Raw genomic sequence first — 14,793 nt, 5'->3', positions numbered from 1 at the left:
TGTAACTCAGACAGCACAGCGTCGGGCCCGTAATCCAGCGTCTCCAATCACCGCACCTCCAGATAGAGAAGGTCGGCGCCTAGACGCCATGGGACGAAAATTCTCCACCATGGCTTCCACTACAGTACGGGCGGCGAATGCCTTAGCCATCTTGGGCCGCTACGACCGGCAGATGTGGTCGGACAAATCTGCCCTAGTCGACCTCATCCCTGACGCTTCCAAAGCGGACGCTCTGCAAATCCTCCAGGACGGACAAAGAGCATCTGAAGAGATGATTGACTGCGCAGTCGATACTGCGGGCACTGGTTTCCGCCAGCTTGCTAGTGCGTCTGCCTTACGACGCCAGGGTTGGTTGAAGGCCACCTCCTTCCAGCAGGAAGTTCAATCCAGGATCCTTGATATGCCATATGATGGTGAATCGCTGTTTGGGTCACACACAGACGAAGCTCTAGAGTCCATTAAGAAAGACACTGATACGGATCAATCGCTAGGCACTTTGCAATTTCGGAAGCAGCCATTTCTTCCACTTTTCGAGGAGGACAATCTCAATATCGCTCCTACAATCAGAGCAACCAACGTTACTCTTCCAAACCGCAGCAATCAAATCGACAACAGTCCTCAAAGCCCTATAGGGGAAAGTCATCCAATCGGGGATCCACTCCCAACCGCCAATGACTTTTGTCATCCCCAAAGTGTTGGAGGTCGGATCTCTCTGTTTTATTCTCAGTAGTCTTCCATCACCTCGGACCGCTGGGTTTTGGACATTGTGCTGAAAGGTCATACCTTGGAGTTCGTCAAGATTCCTCCTCATACTCTACCGTCTGGCCCGCCTCCTCCCCATCTCAAGGAGCTTTACCATCAAGTCCGTCTTGTTCAGAAAGGTGCAGTCGAAGTGATTCCAGTGTCTCGCAGAGGAGAGGGGTTTTACTCTCGTTTCTTCCTCATACTCAAGAACACGGGAGATTGGCAACCAATTTTGTATTTGAGGGCTCTCAACAGTTACCTGAAGAGCCAATCTTTCCGCATGCTGACACTACTGGAGATCCTGCGTCTTCTGGCCAGCGGGGATTTCATGACCACCATAGACCTTCAGGACGCATACTTTCATGTCCCAATTCTCCAACAGCATCGAAAGTACCTACGCTTCAGGGTGGGGCAGACACATTATCAGTTCAAGGTGTTGCCTTTCGGACTCCGCTCCACCCCTCGTGTGTTCACAAAGGTGTTGGCTCCTGTGGTGGCTCACCTACGCCTCCGAGGCGTCCAAATTTTTCCATACTTGGACGATTGCCTCCTCAAGTCTCAATCACGCCATCAACTGAGCCAAGACACTCGTCTTTGTCAAAATGTGCTTCAATCCCTCGGCTTGGCCATCAATGTCGACTAGTCACAGTCCCCCTGGTCTAACCAGACCCCACCAGTTCATCCGGTATGATCTCAAGGAACTCCTTGCCCTGAACTCTAACCAAAGATGCTCTGATGCCACTGGCATCCTGGGTCACTCGCCACTCCATTGTGATCGATGCCATTTCTCCACAAGCATGCCCGCTCGATTGTGGGGTAATTGTACCACAACTACTACCCCGCTCCTGACGATACTACAGCTCAACGTCAGATCCTTCTCTAAACACCACCTCGAGGTAAATTCACTCCTACAGGAGGAAAACCCTGACGCCCTGTTTTTGTGCGAAACATGGCTACGAGATGGCATAACTACCATCCCTAACCTGACGCTCCCAGACGAGTTTCACATGGTCACCATAAACCGTGAAACCCGGGGCGGCGGCATCGCAGTTATCTATAAAAAGCACCTCACCTGCACTTTCATCAAAGAACCTCTCCCAGACTGCGAATGCGCTCAATTTAAAATCAGCATCAGTCCTCAATCTACGCTATCCGGCCTTTACATATATCGCCCACCAGGCCAGGCCTCAAGGTTCATTGACGCCCTCCTTGAAACTTCCACGGCGCTTATTACCAAATCCGCCAATTTCACCATACTAGGTGATCTTAATCTGCATTTTGATTTAACTAATGACCATACAATTTCTAACCTTCTTGCAGACCTTTCGGCACTACAACTTAACTCTCTAGTCCATGCCCCTACCCACATAGCAGGCCATACCCTAGATCCGATCTTCACTAACATCCAAGAGGCAGTCACGGAGACCCCCTCCCCAATGGGATGGTCGGACCACTACCTCGTTAAACTTATGGTTCCTGCACCTCATCGGCAGTATAAAACTGAATCCAACCAACGCCTTAGAAGACCTTGGCACAAGCTCTCCACTCCCGCTCTACATAAAACCTTAGGTAACTTCCACTGCGATACTAATCAGGAGATAGAAGCGACCTACACCTCCTTCACTACCTGGATTACCAATGGCCTCGACACTCTCATCCCAGTTAAACTGACTAAAGGACGCAATACGCCCTCTAATCCATGGTATGATGATACCCTCAAAGCGCTTCGTAAGGATTGTAAAAAAGCCGAGCGCCAATGGAGAAAAAACTTTGACAACCAGGATAAAGCAAACTATTTATCCAAACTCAAAAGCTACCATAAAGCCATCAGATCCTCCCGCGCTTCTTTTTATGCTAACAAAATTAGCTCCAACCCGAACCCATCTAAAGTAATTTTTAGGCTAGTCAAAGAACTCCAAAACCCTAGGGCGCCATCTCCAAAAATCTCATCCAACGAACAATGTGAGCAGCTTGCCACATACTTCGTTGAAAAAGTTCAAAAAATATATGCAACCTTTCTGCAGAACCCTCCTCACCCCAGAGAGCCTACAACCACAGTCCCCACCCGTATCCCTCTCACCCAAATTCCTGCCATCACTGCCGCTGAACTGACCAAACTATGCAGGAAGGTGAAGTCTGGGCCCCCAGCTGATCCGATGAGCCCCTCTCACTTCCTGGACTCATTGGATCTTTTTCTACCTCCCATGATGGATATCCTCAATCTCTCCTTTACCTCTGGATCCGTACCTATCGCTTGGAAACAAGCGTGGGTATCACCAATAATTAAGAAACCCTCCCTTGACCCTTCCAAACCGGAAAACTACCGACCAATATCCCTTCTACCCTGGATATCCAAGATAGCAGAGGCCCATGTCAACGGCACTCTCTCGAAACATGTGAACCATCACGGAATTCTGGATCCATCCCAAAATGGCTTTCGAGCGGGCCATAGTACTGAGTCTGCCTTACTGGCCACCACCGGACGATCCTAGACTCCGGGCAAAAGTGCTGCGCTGATTCTCTTAGATCTCAGCGCAGCCTTTGACACGGTATCCCATGACTTCCTTCTGGAACGTCTGGAGATGGCCGGTGTAACTGGCCTCGCTCTTTCATGGTTCCAATCCTTTCTTAAGGACAGATCCTTTAAGGTGTCAGCCCCCCCATTTCTCTCTAAATCTCACCCCATAGCCCAAGGAGTCCCCCAGGGTTCAGCGTTGAGCCCCTCCCTCTTTAACTTATATGTCCAGCCACTTGCGGATGTGGCCAAAGAGTGGGGACTCACGCTGGTCTCCTACGCCGACGACACCCAGTTGGTCGTCACCCTCTCGGAAAGCCCGTCCACCGCGGCATCCAAGTTTAGAGAGGGCATGGCATCAGTGGCACAATGGATGACGGACAACTACCTCCAACTTAATGCCGGGAAAACCGAGGTGCTCCTCCTTGGCCGTAACACCTGCCTATGGAACGAGCACGGGTGGCCGTCATCCCTTGGCACCACTCCATCCCCTAAAAACTGTGTAAAAAATCTGGGAGTCTGGATGGATGCCAATCTCAGCTTCCAGTCACCAAAAAGGTGGCAGCCACCTGCATAGGGCTCCTAAGGAACCTCCGGCCTAATCTTGGACTCTTTGACTCTAAAGCTCGCCAGCTCATTATCCAGGCAACCATCTTGTCCCGCCTGGACTATGCCAACATCCTCCTACTGGGAGCAAACAAAGCGGAAACGGCTAGGTTCCAACGTATCCAGAATACGGCGGCCAGATTACTGGTCGGTCTCCCACGCAGATGCTCAGCCAGAGCTACCATCCGCAAATTACACTGGCTGCCCGTGGAGCACAGAGTGAAATTCAAAGCTCTTATCACGATCTTTAAGATCGTCAAGCAGGGAAACCCCCCTCTGTTGCGAAATCTGGCCCGACCATACGTCCCCGGCCGCGACCTTCGCTCCTCTAATCAACTCCTCCTGACAGTCCCCAGAATCAGACTTAGTCGCACTGGTGGCCGCTCCTTTAGCGTCCTGGGGCCCAAGCTATGGAACGATCTCCCCCTAAGCATCCGCTCCATAGATTGTCTCCCGGCCTTTCGCAAAGCCATCAAGACCCACCTCTTCCCCACTCTCTAGGGCCCTCATCCTCCCCTCCCCGTTCTGTAAGAGTTAGTGTGTCTCTTAGCGCCGGGACACCCCATTGCTGGGGTAGCTGTTGCGCTCTACCAAACCTAGAAATTAGAAATTAGTTTGCACCAGCGCAAACCAGGAATTTCTTGGGAGCGATCTTAGACACAATGCTTTCAACGGCGTTCGTTTCACACGAACGACAACAGAAAATCCTCCGCCTGGTGTCTCTCATTCGATCAAGGCAGTCCGATTCTGTCCAGACATTAAAGTCATTTCTGGGGATGGCATCATCTTGTATTGCACTGATCCCACATTGCAGACTGCGGACCCGTCCCATTCAAGAGGAACTGGACGTACAGTGGCGTCAGGTCTCCGGATCTTTCAACGACCTGGTGGCCGTTACAGCTTGCATGAGAAAGGGTCTGTGCTGGTGGGCACAGCCGACCAACCTGGCGACTGGAACATCCTTCCTCGTCAACGCGCCAGATCTCACGCTCACAACGGACGCCTCTCTGGACGGCTGGGGTGCTCATCTTCAAGGCCTTTTCATCAAGGGCAAATGGTCTCCACCCCAACGCTCTTGGCATATCAACAGGCTGGAGTTGATGGCGATCTTTCTGGCACTCAAGTCGTTTCTTCCTGTCATTCAAGGGGAGTCCGTGCTTATTCAAACGGACAATACAACCAGCATGCACTATGTGAAAAAAAAACAGGGAAGGACCAAGTCTCAACGTTTGTCTCGAGTGGCTCAGTCCATTTGGGATTGGGCTCTCCGTCATCAGATAACCTTGACGGCGGTGCATCTGCCGGGCGTTTCAAACATCCTGGCAGACTCCCTCAGCAGGTCCACATCGTCGACACACGAATGGAAGCTGCCTCAACCGACTCAGGATCTTGTGTTTCACCGATGGGGTCGCCCATCTCTAGACCTCTTTGCGACACCAGAGAATCGGAAATGCCCGTCCTATGCAATTTGGCATCCCCACCCCGGATCGTGCGGGAATGCCCTTTTGATCGATTGGTGCGATCTATTCTCTTACGCCTTTCCGCCGATCCCGTTAGTGCCACGGGTGCTGTGGAAGATGTGGAGGCAGCCCTCCACATTCTATTGATCGCCCTTCGATGCCCCAGACAGGCGTGTTTCTCGGAGTTGCTCCTTCTGTCCCAGTCCGAGCCCATTCTTCTCCATCCTCGTCCAGACCTCATGACGATGGACAGGGGCCAGGTTTGCCATCCGGATCCATCCACTCTAAAATTGTCGGCATGGAACCTGAGCACCTTGAGTTCGCAAACTTAAATATCTCGCAAGACTGCAGAGAGATCCTCGCTCATGCTAGGGCTCAGTCTACCATCAAAACTTACAAACTAAAGTGGAAGAGATTTTGTCATTGGTGCATGGCAGCAAATGTCCATCCAATCCATTCTACTCCGGAGTAGCTTCTTCCGTTCTTTTTGAGTCTAGCTCAATCTGGACTCTCGCATGCTACCTTGAGAGTTTTCCTAGCTGCAATCTCTCGCTTCTGGCAAGATGGCTCTTCCAGAATTATCCGCCAGTTTTTCAAAGGGCTTTTCCGGAAGTTCCCACCTATTCGGCGCCCTCCTCCACCGTGGCATCTCAATGTTGTTCTGTCGCAACTTATGAAATCACCATTTGAGCCCATCCATAGGGCGGACATTAGGTTCCTCACCTGGAAGGTTGTTCTTCTTCTTGCTCTGACCTCATCTCGTCGTGTGAGTGACCTCCACGCCTTTTCTATCAAACCTCCTTATCTTCAATTCACACCTGACAGCGTGGTTCTTCGCACCAACCCATCTTTCCTACCTAAGATGCCTACGGACTTCCATCTAAATGAACCTGAGTTCTTGAAAACGTTCTTTGCTGAGCCAGTCTCCGGCTGAGCAGCGATTGCATTCCTTGGACATCAAACGATGCCTTAAATTTTACATTAGCAGAACTGCCTCCTTCCGCAGGTCCGACCAACTGTTCATCGCTTATGGACGACTGCGTCAGGGGCATTCAGTTACCAAACCAAAGATTGCCTGTTGGATTTCTTCGGCCATTGCCTTCTGCCATCAACAGGCTGGCAAGCCTTTGCAGTCTTCGGTGGGGGCTCATTCTGCAAGGGGTATGTCTTCATCCACCGCCCTGTTTGCTGGTGTGCCGCTTCATCAGATCTGCCGTGCAGCGACATGGTCCAGCAGGCACACCTTCACCAAGCATTACTGCTTGGACGCCATCAATGAGGCGGATACCGCAGTGGGACAGGCAGTGCTTTGTCATCTTTTCAAATAAGGTAAGCCTCTGTTCCCTCCTCCTTTATATTTTTTCAATGATTGCTATTTAAGCTTCCATTACTGTATTACTACTGTCTTCGAGCTTTTCCATGCTGTGAGTAGCAATCTCATTGGAGGTTACTGCTCTCTGCTCTATTCAAGCATGTGAATCTATGAAAGACACCCCTAATACTGGAGAAGAACAATTGTTACTTACCTGTAAACAGGTGGTTCTCCAGTATTGGTGTCTTTCATAGATTCACATGCTTGAATATTCCCCGTCGTCCAAGTGGATCTATGAAAGACACCAATACTGGAGAACCACCTGTTTACAGGTAAGTAACAATTGTTCATCTGAGACGACCTAAGAAGACGACCCTGCATAGAAGAATGAAGACGACGACTGCCTTGGCCCCAGCCCTACCGGCCTGTCTCCAGCATCTGTGAACCTGCGACCTGTCTTGCAGCCAGCAACCTCTGATCCCCTGGGAGGACTCCTGGCTTAAAAAAAAAAAGACTCCAATCTTTCGTGGACAGTTGACATGTCCAAGAAGAAACAAGCTCCACACCTCTGGCCCTTGCTGGCTTTCGACTCCGAAGACTGGGATTGTAAATTAAATACATGCCTGATTAACCTTAATATTGTTTTCCCCATAGGGTAACATTGGACTTAGTTGAAAAATTTCTACGTGTCGCTTTTTCAAAGTGTTTTTAATTAAAAACGTACTTACCTTATGATAAAAAATAAAATAAAATACAAAGTATATTTTTCTAAAATTTATCTGCATCTGCTTTTTGAGTCGTGTGTCCATTATAGATCACTGTTGTGCCATAAATGTCTTACACTCGTCTGCGTTAAGCCTCAGGCTGCTCGCCCACACTACCACCAATAGAGGACTTAGGTTTTTAAATAGAGCCCTGTACACATTTGGGGACCCCTGGACTCTGTATATAATATTATCACTAGGTGGCAATACCGTGCACCGAGTCCGCTTCCTACAAGGGTACCTTGGAATTTCCATAGCAAGGTCCTGTCCACTCGTACGGGATCCCCTGGACTCTTAGCATGATAGATCTCATTTTGATATATCCTATTAAGAGCCAGACTCCGACAGTATGTAAGGCGGAAAGTGTAAGTAATGAGTCCAAAGCTTCAACTGTCATTTCCCTTTTGAAGAGGCGAGGTGATGGAATGAATGCAGGAGAATTACAGTTTAATATAAGAGAGTATGAATCAACCTCTAATTAGATGGTTCAGACAGATGTCCATCCAGTTCTTGTAGAGCTAACAGGAGAACGAGAAGACAAATGGGGTTCCATTTGAGAACTGGGTCCATGAGGTAGTGAATGACTAGAGTGAGTACGTGACTGCGATGAAAGTGAAGCATTACCAGCCCCTGAAGCATTCGGGTGCAGCCGAGCGACTCATGGAGGAGTGCGCTCCCAGTCTCATGCGGTACTTGTCTGGTCCTACTGGAAGAAATCCAGAGAAACCTACTCTGCTGACTAACAAACGGTCAGGTACTTGGGGGAACAAGGGTTTGGAGCGGTAGGGTTCCAACCCTCAAGGGAAGAACTCCCACTAGAATGATTCCAAACCCGAAGGGACGGGTCTGGAGGATTCCCATGGGTCTGGGCTGGAACATACGTGTAAAGGGACCTGCTGGGTTCTTAAAACCACAACTGAATGAGAAGGTAAAGGACCACTTCCCTGCCCATGATGGTGAGCGGTTGTAGCTGTTACCAGAAAGTCATTACAAGAAGGTTGGCAATTTAAATCACCAGCATCAGCCTGATCTTTGATGGGCTATCCGTGGCAATCAACCTAGACTGTATAGAAATCTTGAAGAGGGACCCTTGTCCTGTTATTTACATTCACTAAAACACTATTGGGTTTGTCAGTGAGGTGGGATCAATGGGACGAAGGTTCCTGCGCTAAAGGATGACGTCCACACTATGGTTAAGAGGAAGTATCTCAAACGTGAGGACATTGTCTCTGGCTCCACTGTCAGTTGCCAGGTAGGCATTGGGGACACCTGCCCGAGTTGAGGTAGAAGTCAGTGGCAAGACAGCGTTGGTCCAAGTTGGGTTGTGGATACTTGTTTGGCAGTGAACTCGTTGTCTACAAGTTAATTCCATGGCTGCGGACTTGCATGGCCTGGACAATGTTCGTTTTGCTGACCTGCGTGTAGGCTGCACGTCACTCCTGGAGTGGAAGGTGTAGTGTGAACCAGTCCAGGTGTGTCGAGACATGGGATGTGTTGCCATCGTCCATCATCCAGTCCGAGATTAGGATGAGGCTCAAAGTTAGGACGGTGTGTATATGTATCGCACACAGCAGCATCCTCTGGGTTGGCTGGGCGGGAAGTTTGTGTTGCCAGATATTTCTCATTCAAAATCAAATAATGGAATACAGGAATGGAAGTCTGTACGATGCAGTACACCAGTGTCTTCAAATCTTAACGTCCAAATCTCAAGTTTCATCCGGACTAAGTACGTAGTTTGGATTGGCCGATTGTGAAGTTTGTGGCTGCACTCTGTCCTAGCAGTTGAGGACGGCCAATTCAACTCCAGACTTGAACAATGCAAACTTGAGTATGCTCTTTGTGTGCAGATTTCCACAAGTCTTGATTCTATCCAGGGCTAACTGCAATGAGGCGCTGCTAAACACAGTGGGAATGGCACATCCGAGTCGTAGACACTGTGGGAAGGAGTTTTTTAATAGAGGTGCCCTGGTCTTGTTCATGCACCAGTCTTTGGAGCTCTGGTCCCTTTTTGGCCCTTCTCGCGGCTACGGTCTTGTATTCTCAGCGAGCAGCTGGGCATCAGTGGTAGCACCTTCAGAGCCCATGATAGTTTACTCACTCTGCCGTTCTAGAGAGTACTAGAGTTTGGGGCTCAGGCATGCTGGCAAATGTGTGGTAGACCAGGTTGAAGAACAGGCAGCTGAATGGACTTTGAAGGAAGTCCTGGGTCCTGGTCCTGTTTGAAAGGCACAAACGGAGCTCTCTGCAGGATACACAGGCAGCTGGCAACATCCTTCCAGTGTTGTATATTCCCACATCCTCCCATGGGAGCAGCACCCTCCTTGCTGTGGGTCCAAATGTTGTTTGACCACTGTCCACCAGAGTTTTGGACCCACCTTTAACCCTCTTTCTCTCAAAACAATTTGCAGGGATTAGAGGATCATAATGCAGTTTAAAAGAATACATTTAAAAGGGTGCATTCTTTTAAAATGGCTTCCAGGGGGTCCCTACCTTTCAGGGGAAGGTAAGGCCTTGTAGATTTGGAGGGAGATTGAAGTCCGCTATAATCATGTTTGACCCAAAGATGAATTCTTAGCTGGAACCATTGCATTTTCAGAGTGCGAAGCTGCTGAGTATCAGCTTACGCCTTCCCATCTACTGACACTTCAGATGCAGCTAGAAGCAGAGTGCAAAGGCGCCTCGCCACTAGCAGTACTGGAGGGCAGAGCAGTCAAACCCTCCCAACCCAACAAACACTCAGTGGGTTGACCTTGTTCAGTTTCCAGTGCTCCCTTTTAACGTCAAATTCACTAAGCACCTCTTCTTTCACTCACACATTTAACCAGATGGGTAAGACCAGCACCTCGTGCATTACGTGCAGTTGGTCTCATTGCATTCAGTGCCACAGGCCTTGCTTCAGGGAGGAAATGAACAGTTTCAGACAGGTTAGGAAGTTATCCGAGCAGCTCCAAAGAAGAATATACACTTAATATTCTGCCACCCTATTCTAATAAGTGGCACCTCTGCACACACTCTTCATCCGGACAAGGCATACGATGTATGCCATGGCTGAGGTTCCCTGAAGCGGCAGCTGATAAGTATGGAGTGTCTTGGGATGTGGGACATTGAGTGTTTTGGGGAAATCCCTTCGGAGTGTCTGGAGTTGGGATAGAGTGACCATTATTACGTCTGTGTCTATCTTAGAGTGGATTGAAAAATGAATTTTAAGGTGCAACAGCTGGGCTGTTCTGGTGGCCTTAAAATTCATTCCTGATTGACATTTTGAACCCTTTGTCACCGTGTGCTGGTGTTTGATGCCTCCTGCGTGTCATTCAGAGCCCTTTGTCACCGTGTGCCCCGGTGGATGCTCTCGTAGTTGGAGGGTACAGCCCCCTTTGTCCCTCTTCTGTGTTGGGCTGGTCTTTGGGTGGAGTCTATAAATATGTGTAACCGGGACAGGTCCATTTGTGGGACTCTGGTACGATAACAATTTGTGACCTGTTTTGTACTAAAGGTGCTGTCGGCTGTTCATTGTATCACTGACCTCTAACCTCTGACCCATGTGTTTTTTTAGGTTGGGGATTTTGCCATCTTGCTCCGGGCTGGGTTTGATCGCTGGAGCGCAGCCAAGATGCAAGTCACGACTGCCTTCGGCGGGATTCTGGGTGCCTGCTTTGCCATCTGTCTTCAGTCACCAAAGGGAGCAGGTAAGAGTAGTGCACATGAAGAGGGCTGTCTGGTACCAGTGGTGGCAATACACGGACATGCTGGTGTATTGTGTATTATATACTTGCGCATTCTATTACTTTTCTTCAACAGTACAGGACAACCGTCCCAGGCATGAGAGATTACTGGAACATCTGTACCCAGTTTGCCACTTACAAAACTAGACAATGAACGACATGCAGAGCACTGTCCAAGACCACCCTCCCCCCACACCCCCGCTGATCTCCTGAGCACCGTTCTTTACTCGTCATTTAAGGGCAAGAGTGTCTGCACTGCATACATGGTTCGTAGATCTTGTCTACTAGACTGCACAAGCAGCTACTGAAAGACCCATTGTGAACGTATTGGTCCTGAATCAGAAAAGGCCTCCGCACTTGTGTCAGAGGCCCCCCCCCCTGTCGTGTGGGAGTCTTCACTCGAGGTGGAATATCTGCAGTGAGATTCCACCCTGAGTGCGGCGACTCCCCCACAACTGCAGAGTCTCGGCCTCAAGTGTGGAGACTCCCCCACGACTGCGGGGCCTCTGCCATGAGTGGGGAGACGCTCCCACGACTGCGGTGTCTCGGCCACGAGCGTGGAGACTCTCCCACGACTACAGGGCCTCCGCCACAAGTTCAGGGACTCCCCTATGACTGCCGATCCTCCACCACGAGTGCAGGGACTCCCCCATGACTGCGGGTCCTCCGCCACGAGTGCCGAAACTCCCCCATGACTGCAGGGCCTACGCCACAAATGCAAAGACTCCCCCATGACTGCAGGGCCTCCGCCACGAGTGCAGAGACTCCCCCATGCCTGCGGGCCACTGCCATGAGTGCGGAGACTCCACCATGACTGCAAGTCCTCCGCCACGAGTGCCGAACCTCCCCCATGACTGCTGGGCCTCCGCCATGCATTCGGAGATTCCTAGGGCCACTGTCTGGAAACACGTTGCATTACCTTCTGTACCTCATTGTTGCTCTTGAGTGTTCGGGGCACCTCTGGTATGAACAGCGCTGCTCTTGCCGGCTCTTCTCGCTGGCTATTGAAATAAATAGTAATCTGAAATATTAAGTTTAGGACAGTGCTGGATATTTCAAACCAGCTGCTTGCATTCAGTGCTACTGTTATGAATAGAATGCTTATCCAGCATTGGGGTATCTTTTATAGATTCACATGCTTGAATCATCCCTGCCGTCGAGGTGGGAGTCTCACGGTACAAATAAAATATATACATAACAGTAATAAAACATAATACAATAGGCTATAATGGACTGTACAGACATGCTTGAATCCCAACCTGCTCACTCTAACTTCATTGTGGGGGGTGATTTTAATGTAACTTTTGACCCCCTTTTAAATGAAAATTGGACCCTATCGGACGACCAAGATAGAGAGTGGGGGGTGCCCAAACTTGACCTTGCACCAATTAAAAGATAGTCTGAAGTATCGCTTCAAATCAATTCACTCTGTCTTAACAAGGGATTAAGACCAACAAATGGGAGAACCGTTGGTGACAAGGAAGGAAAACATACTTTTAACAACGGCTTCCGCATGAGTAGAATTGACTACATTTTGATCACTCTGGGCCTATGGAGATTCCTTCAAGATATGGTAATTATGGAAAGGGCTGAGAGTGATCACAATCCTTTGTGCTTGACCCTCTCATATTGGAATCCCCCAGACCAACCGGGAGTGGAGACAGAAGTCACCACTCTCATTGACACTGTTGTAACAAACGACATGCGCCATGTCTGATATTCCAAGGTTTTAACTAACCAACAGAGCACTGAATCTATATCCATCAAGCTAGCTCAAGCAACAAGCGACCTAGAGGTTTTATCTAAAAAGGACACAGCAACCGAAACGAACATGGAGGCAACTAGGATTCATGAAGCATTTTTTGGCGATTTAAAGAGCCTCTTTGTTAGGCCTAGTACCTCAAATCGCTCTCGAGCACCTCTACCCCCTAAATGGTACACAGGGGAATGTAGACAGACCCGCCTGGATCTGGGTAGAGCGATCAAAACCGGGCCTAGTTTGAAAATCTGACTGGCTAGGGCTGCCTACAAAAATGCCGTCTCTAAAGCCAAATGCAACTGGGACGAGCAAAGGTGGAGCGATTTAAAGGAGGCGGGATATCATAAAGACACGTGAAAGTTCTAGAATGTTTACAAGTGGGGTGTGGATGGTAACCCTGAGAAACCCCAGAATTGGGTCCCACGTGACCAATGGGTACCTTACTTTGAGCCGCAATATGCGAAGGGTGACATTTTAAATCCTTCCCCGGAGATTCCACTCTTGCCATTTATGGAGGATCCATTCACTCTGAAAGACGTGGAACGTGCCCTAGACCTAGTGATCCCTGGTAGAGCGCCAGGTATCGATGGTTTACCCGCTGATTTATTTTTGCAGGGCAGGGATTCCTGGGACCCATATATACTCCTCTGTCAAATTTGATTGCCAAGGGTGCACCCATACCGAAATCATGTCTTGGGGGTCGAAATTATTCCCGCCTTTAAAAAGGGGGACAAATCCTTGCCTGGAAATTATCGGCCGATTAGCCTGATTAACACCTCACAAAAAAAATTTGGCAGGCTGATCCTTGAAAAAATACTGGCATGGGAATGGAACCAAAATATCTTGTCTAATTTACAAGCAGGTTTCAGAACATCTATAAGCACTGTCGAGCAGGTACTACATTTTACAATGCTGTACTGGAAGACTGTGACATTGGGCCGCGGCAGTCTATATGTCGCCTTTGTAGACCTGAGAGCGGCCTTCGACCTGGTTCCCCGCTCAACTTTGTGGAACGTCCTTAAAGACCTGGGTTTACCTGGTCCTTTACTCTCATTGGTTAAAAAACTCCATGACCTAAATTACGCCCAGATTAGATGGGGTAGTCCCGGCAATGTTACAACTCCGTTCCCTGTCGGATCCGGAGTCAGGGCTGTGTATTGGCCCCAACTCTATGTTCGAGGCAATAGACAACTAGGAGGTCTTTTAGTGTTCCAGAAATACTAGGCGCACTACCTGTGTGGCCGCAAGGTAATAATTTCAAAAGTGGTCAGTGTAGGTAATGAGGCGAGCGGTAATCCCTCACAACCGCTCCAAGATGGACCAGAACGATCCACACAATTACAAAAAACAACAATGCCCCTGCGCTAAACACATTAAGTTATTTCTTAATAGTACTGATGTGTAAATGTATAGGCATTTATATAGCGCACTACTTACCCGTAGGGTCCCAAGGCGCTTCGACCGCTGCGAAACCCTTCCTGGCTTCCCTGAGAGATGGTCCCTTAATGGGTATCTCCAGGGTGAGACCAGGCATCCCCGGCGGTCTGGTGGGGCCGTTAGTGAAGATGAGGCAAGCTAATGCCCAGAGTTGCCGAGTGTGATCGCTGATCAGAGTGGGCACCGAGGCGAGAGAATTATCGAGTCCGCTGACCCTGGTCCAGAAACCTGCCGCACTGGGAATCGAACCCTGGTCCCGGGCCGTCCTCTGCTCTCGGGTCTGCCGCCTCTAACCAGTGAGCCACACTACTTCAGAGGGCCGGTCAGTTTAGTATAGAAAAGTGGTGGAAGTTGTTAAGCAAATCTAAACTTTAGGTCAAACTTCGAGAATGGTTATACATAAGTGAAGATGTATGAGTTGAAAAACAATCTGTTCTTGGTGTAGTCACTTCTGTTTATTGTTCCATTTCACAA

General features: G+C 49.3%; 1 protein-coding gene across 1 annotated transcript in view; it reads left to right on the top strand.

Moving 5' to 3' along the window:
• The window catches only part of LOC147662099 (zinc transporter ZIP13-like), a gene marked incomplete at its 5' end in the record, with an annotated part of 112,245 nt that overhangs the window by 51,054 nt on the left and 46,398 nt on the right, over positions 1-14,793 (top strand). The window contains one exon of the mRNA XM_086951112.1: positions 10,955-11,087. Coding sequence (XP_086807238.1) covers positions 10,955-11,087 — 133 coding nt within the window. The remainder of the gene's footprint in view (positions 1-10,954; positions 11,088-14,793) is intronic.

Source organism: Lissotriton vulgaris, unplaced genomic scaffold, assembly GCF_964263255.1.
Source record: "Lissotriton vulgaris unplaced genomic scaffold, aLisVul1.2 SCAFFOLD_4264, whole genome shotgun sequence".
Taxonomy (NCBI): Eukaryota; Metazoa; Chordata; class Amphibia; order Caudata; family Salamandridae; genus Lissotriton; species Lissotriton vulgaris.
Note: the sequence above shows the minus strand (reverse complement) of the source record. Positions and strands in the feature narration are given on the sequence as shown.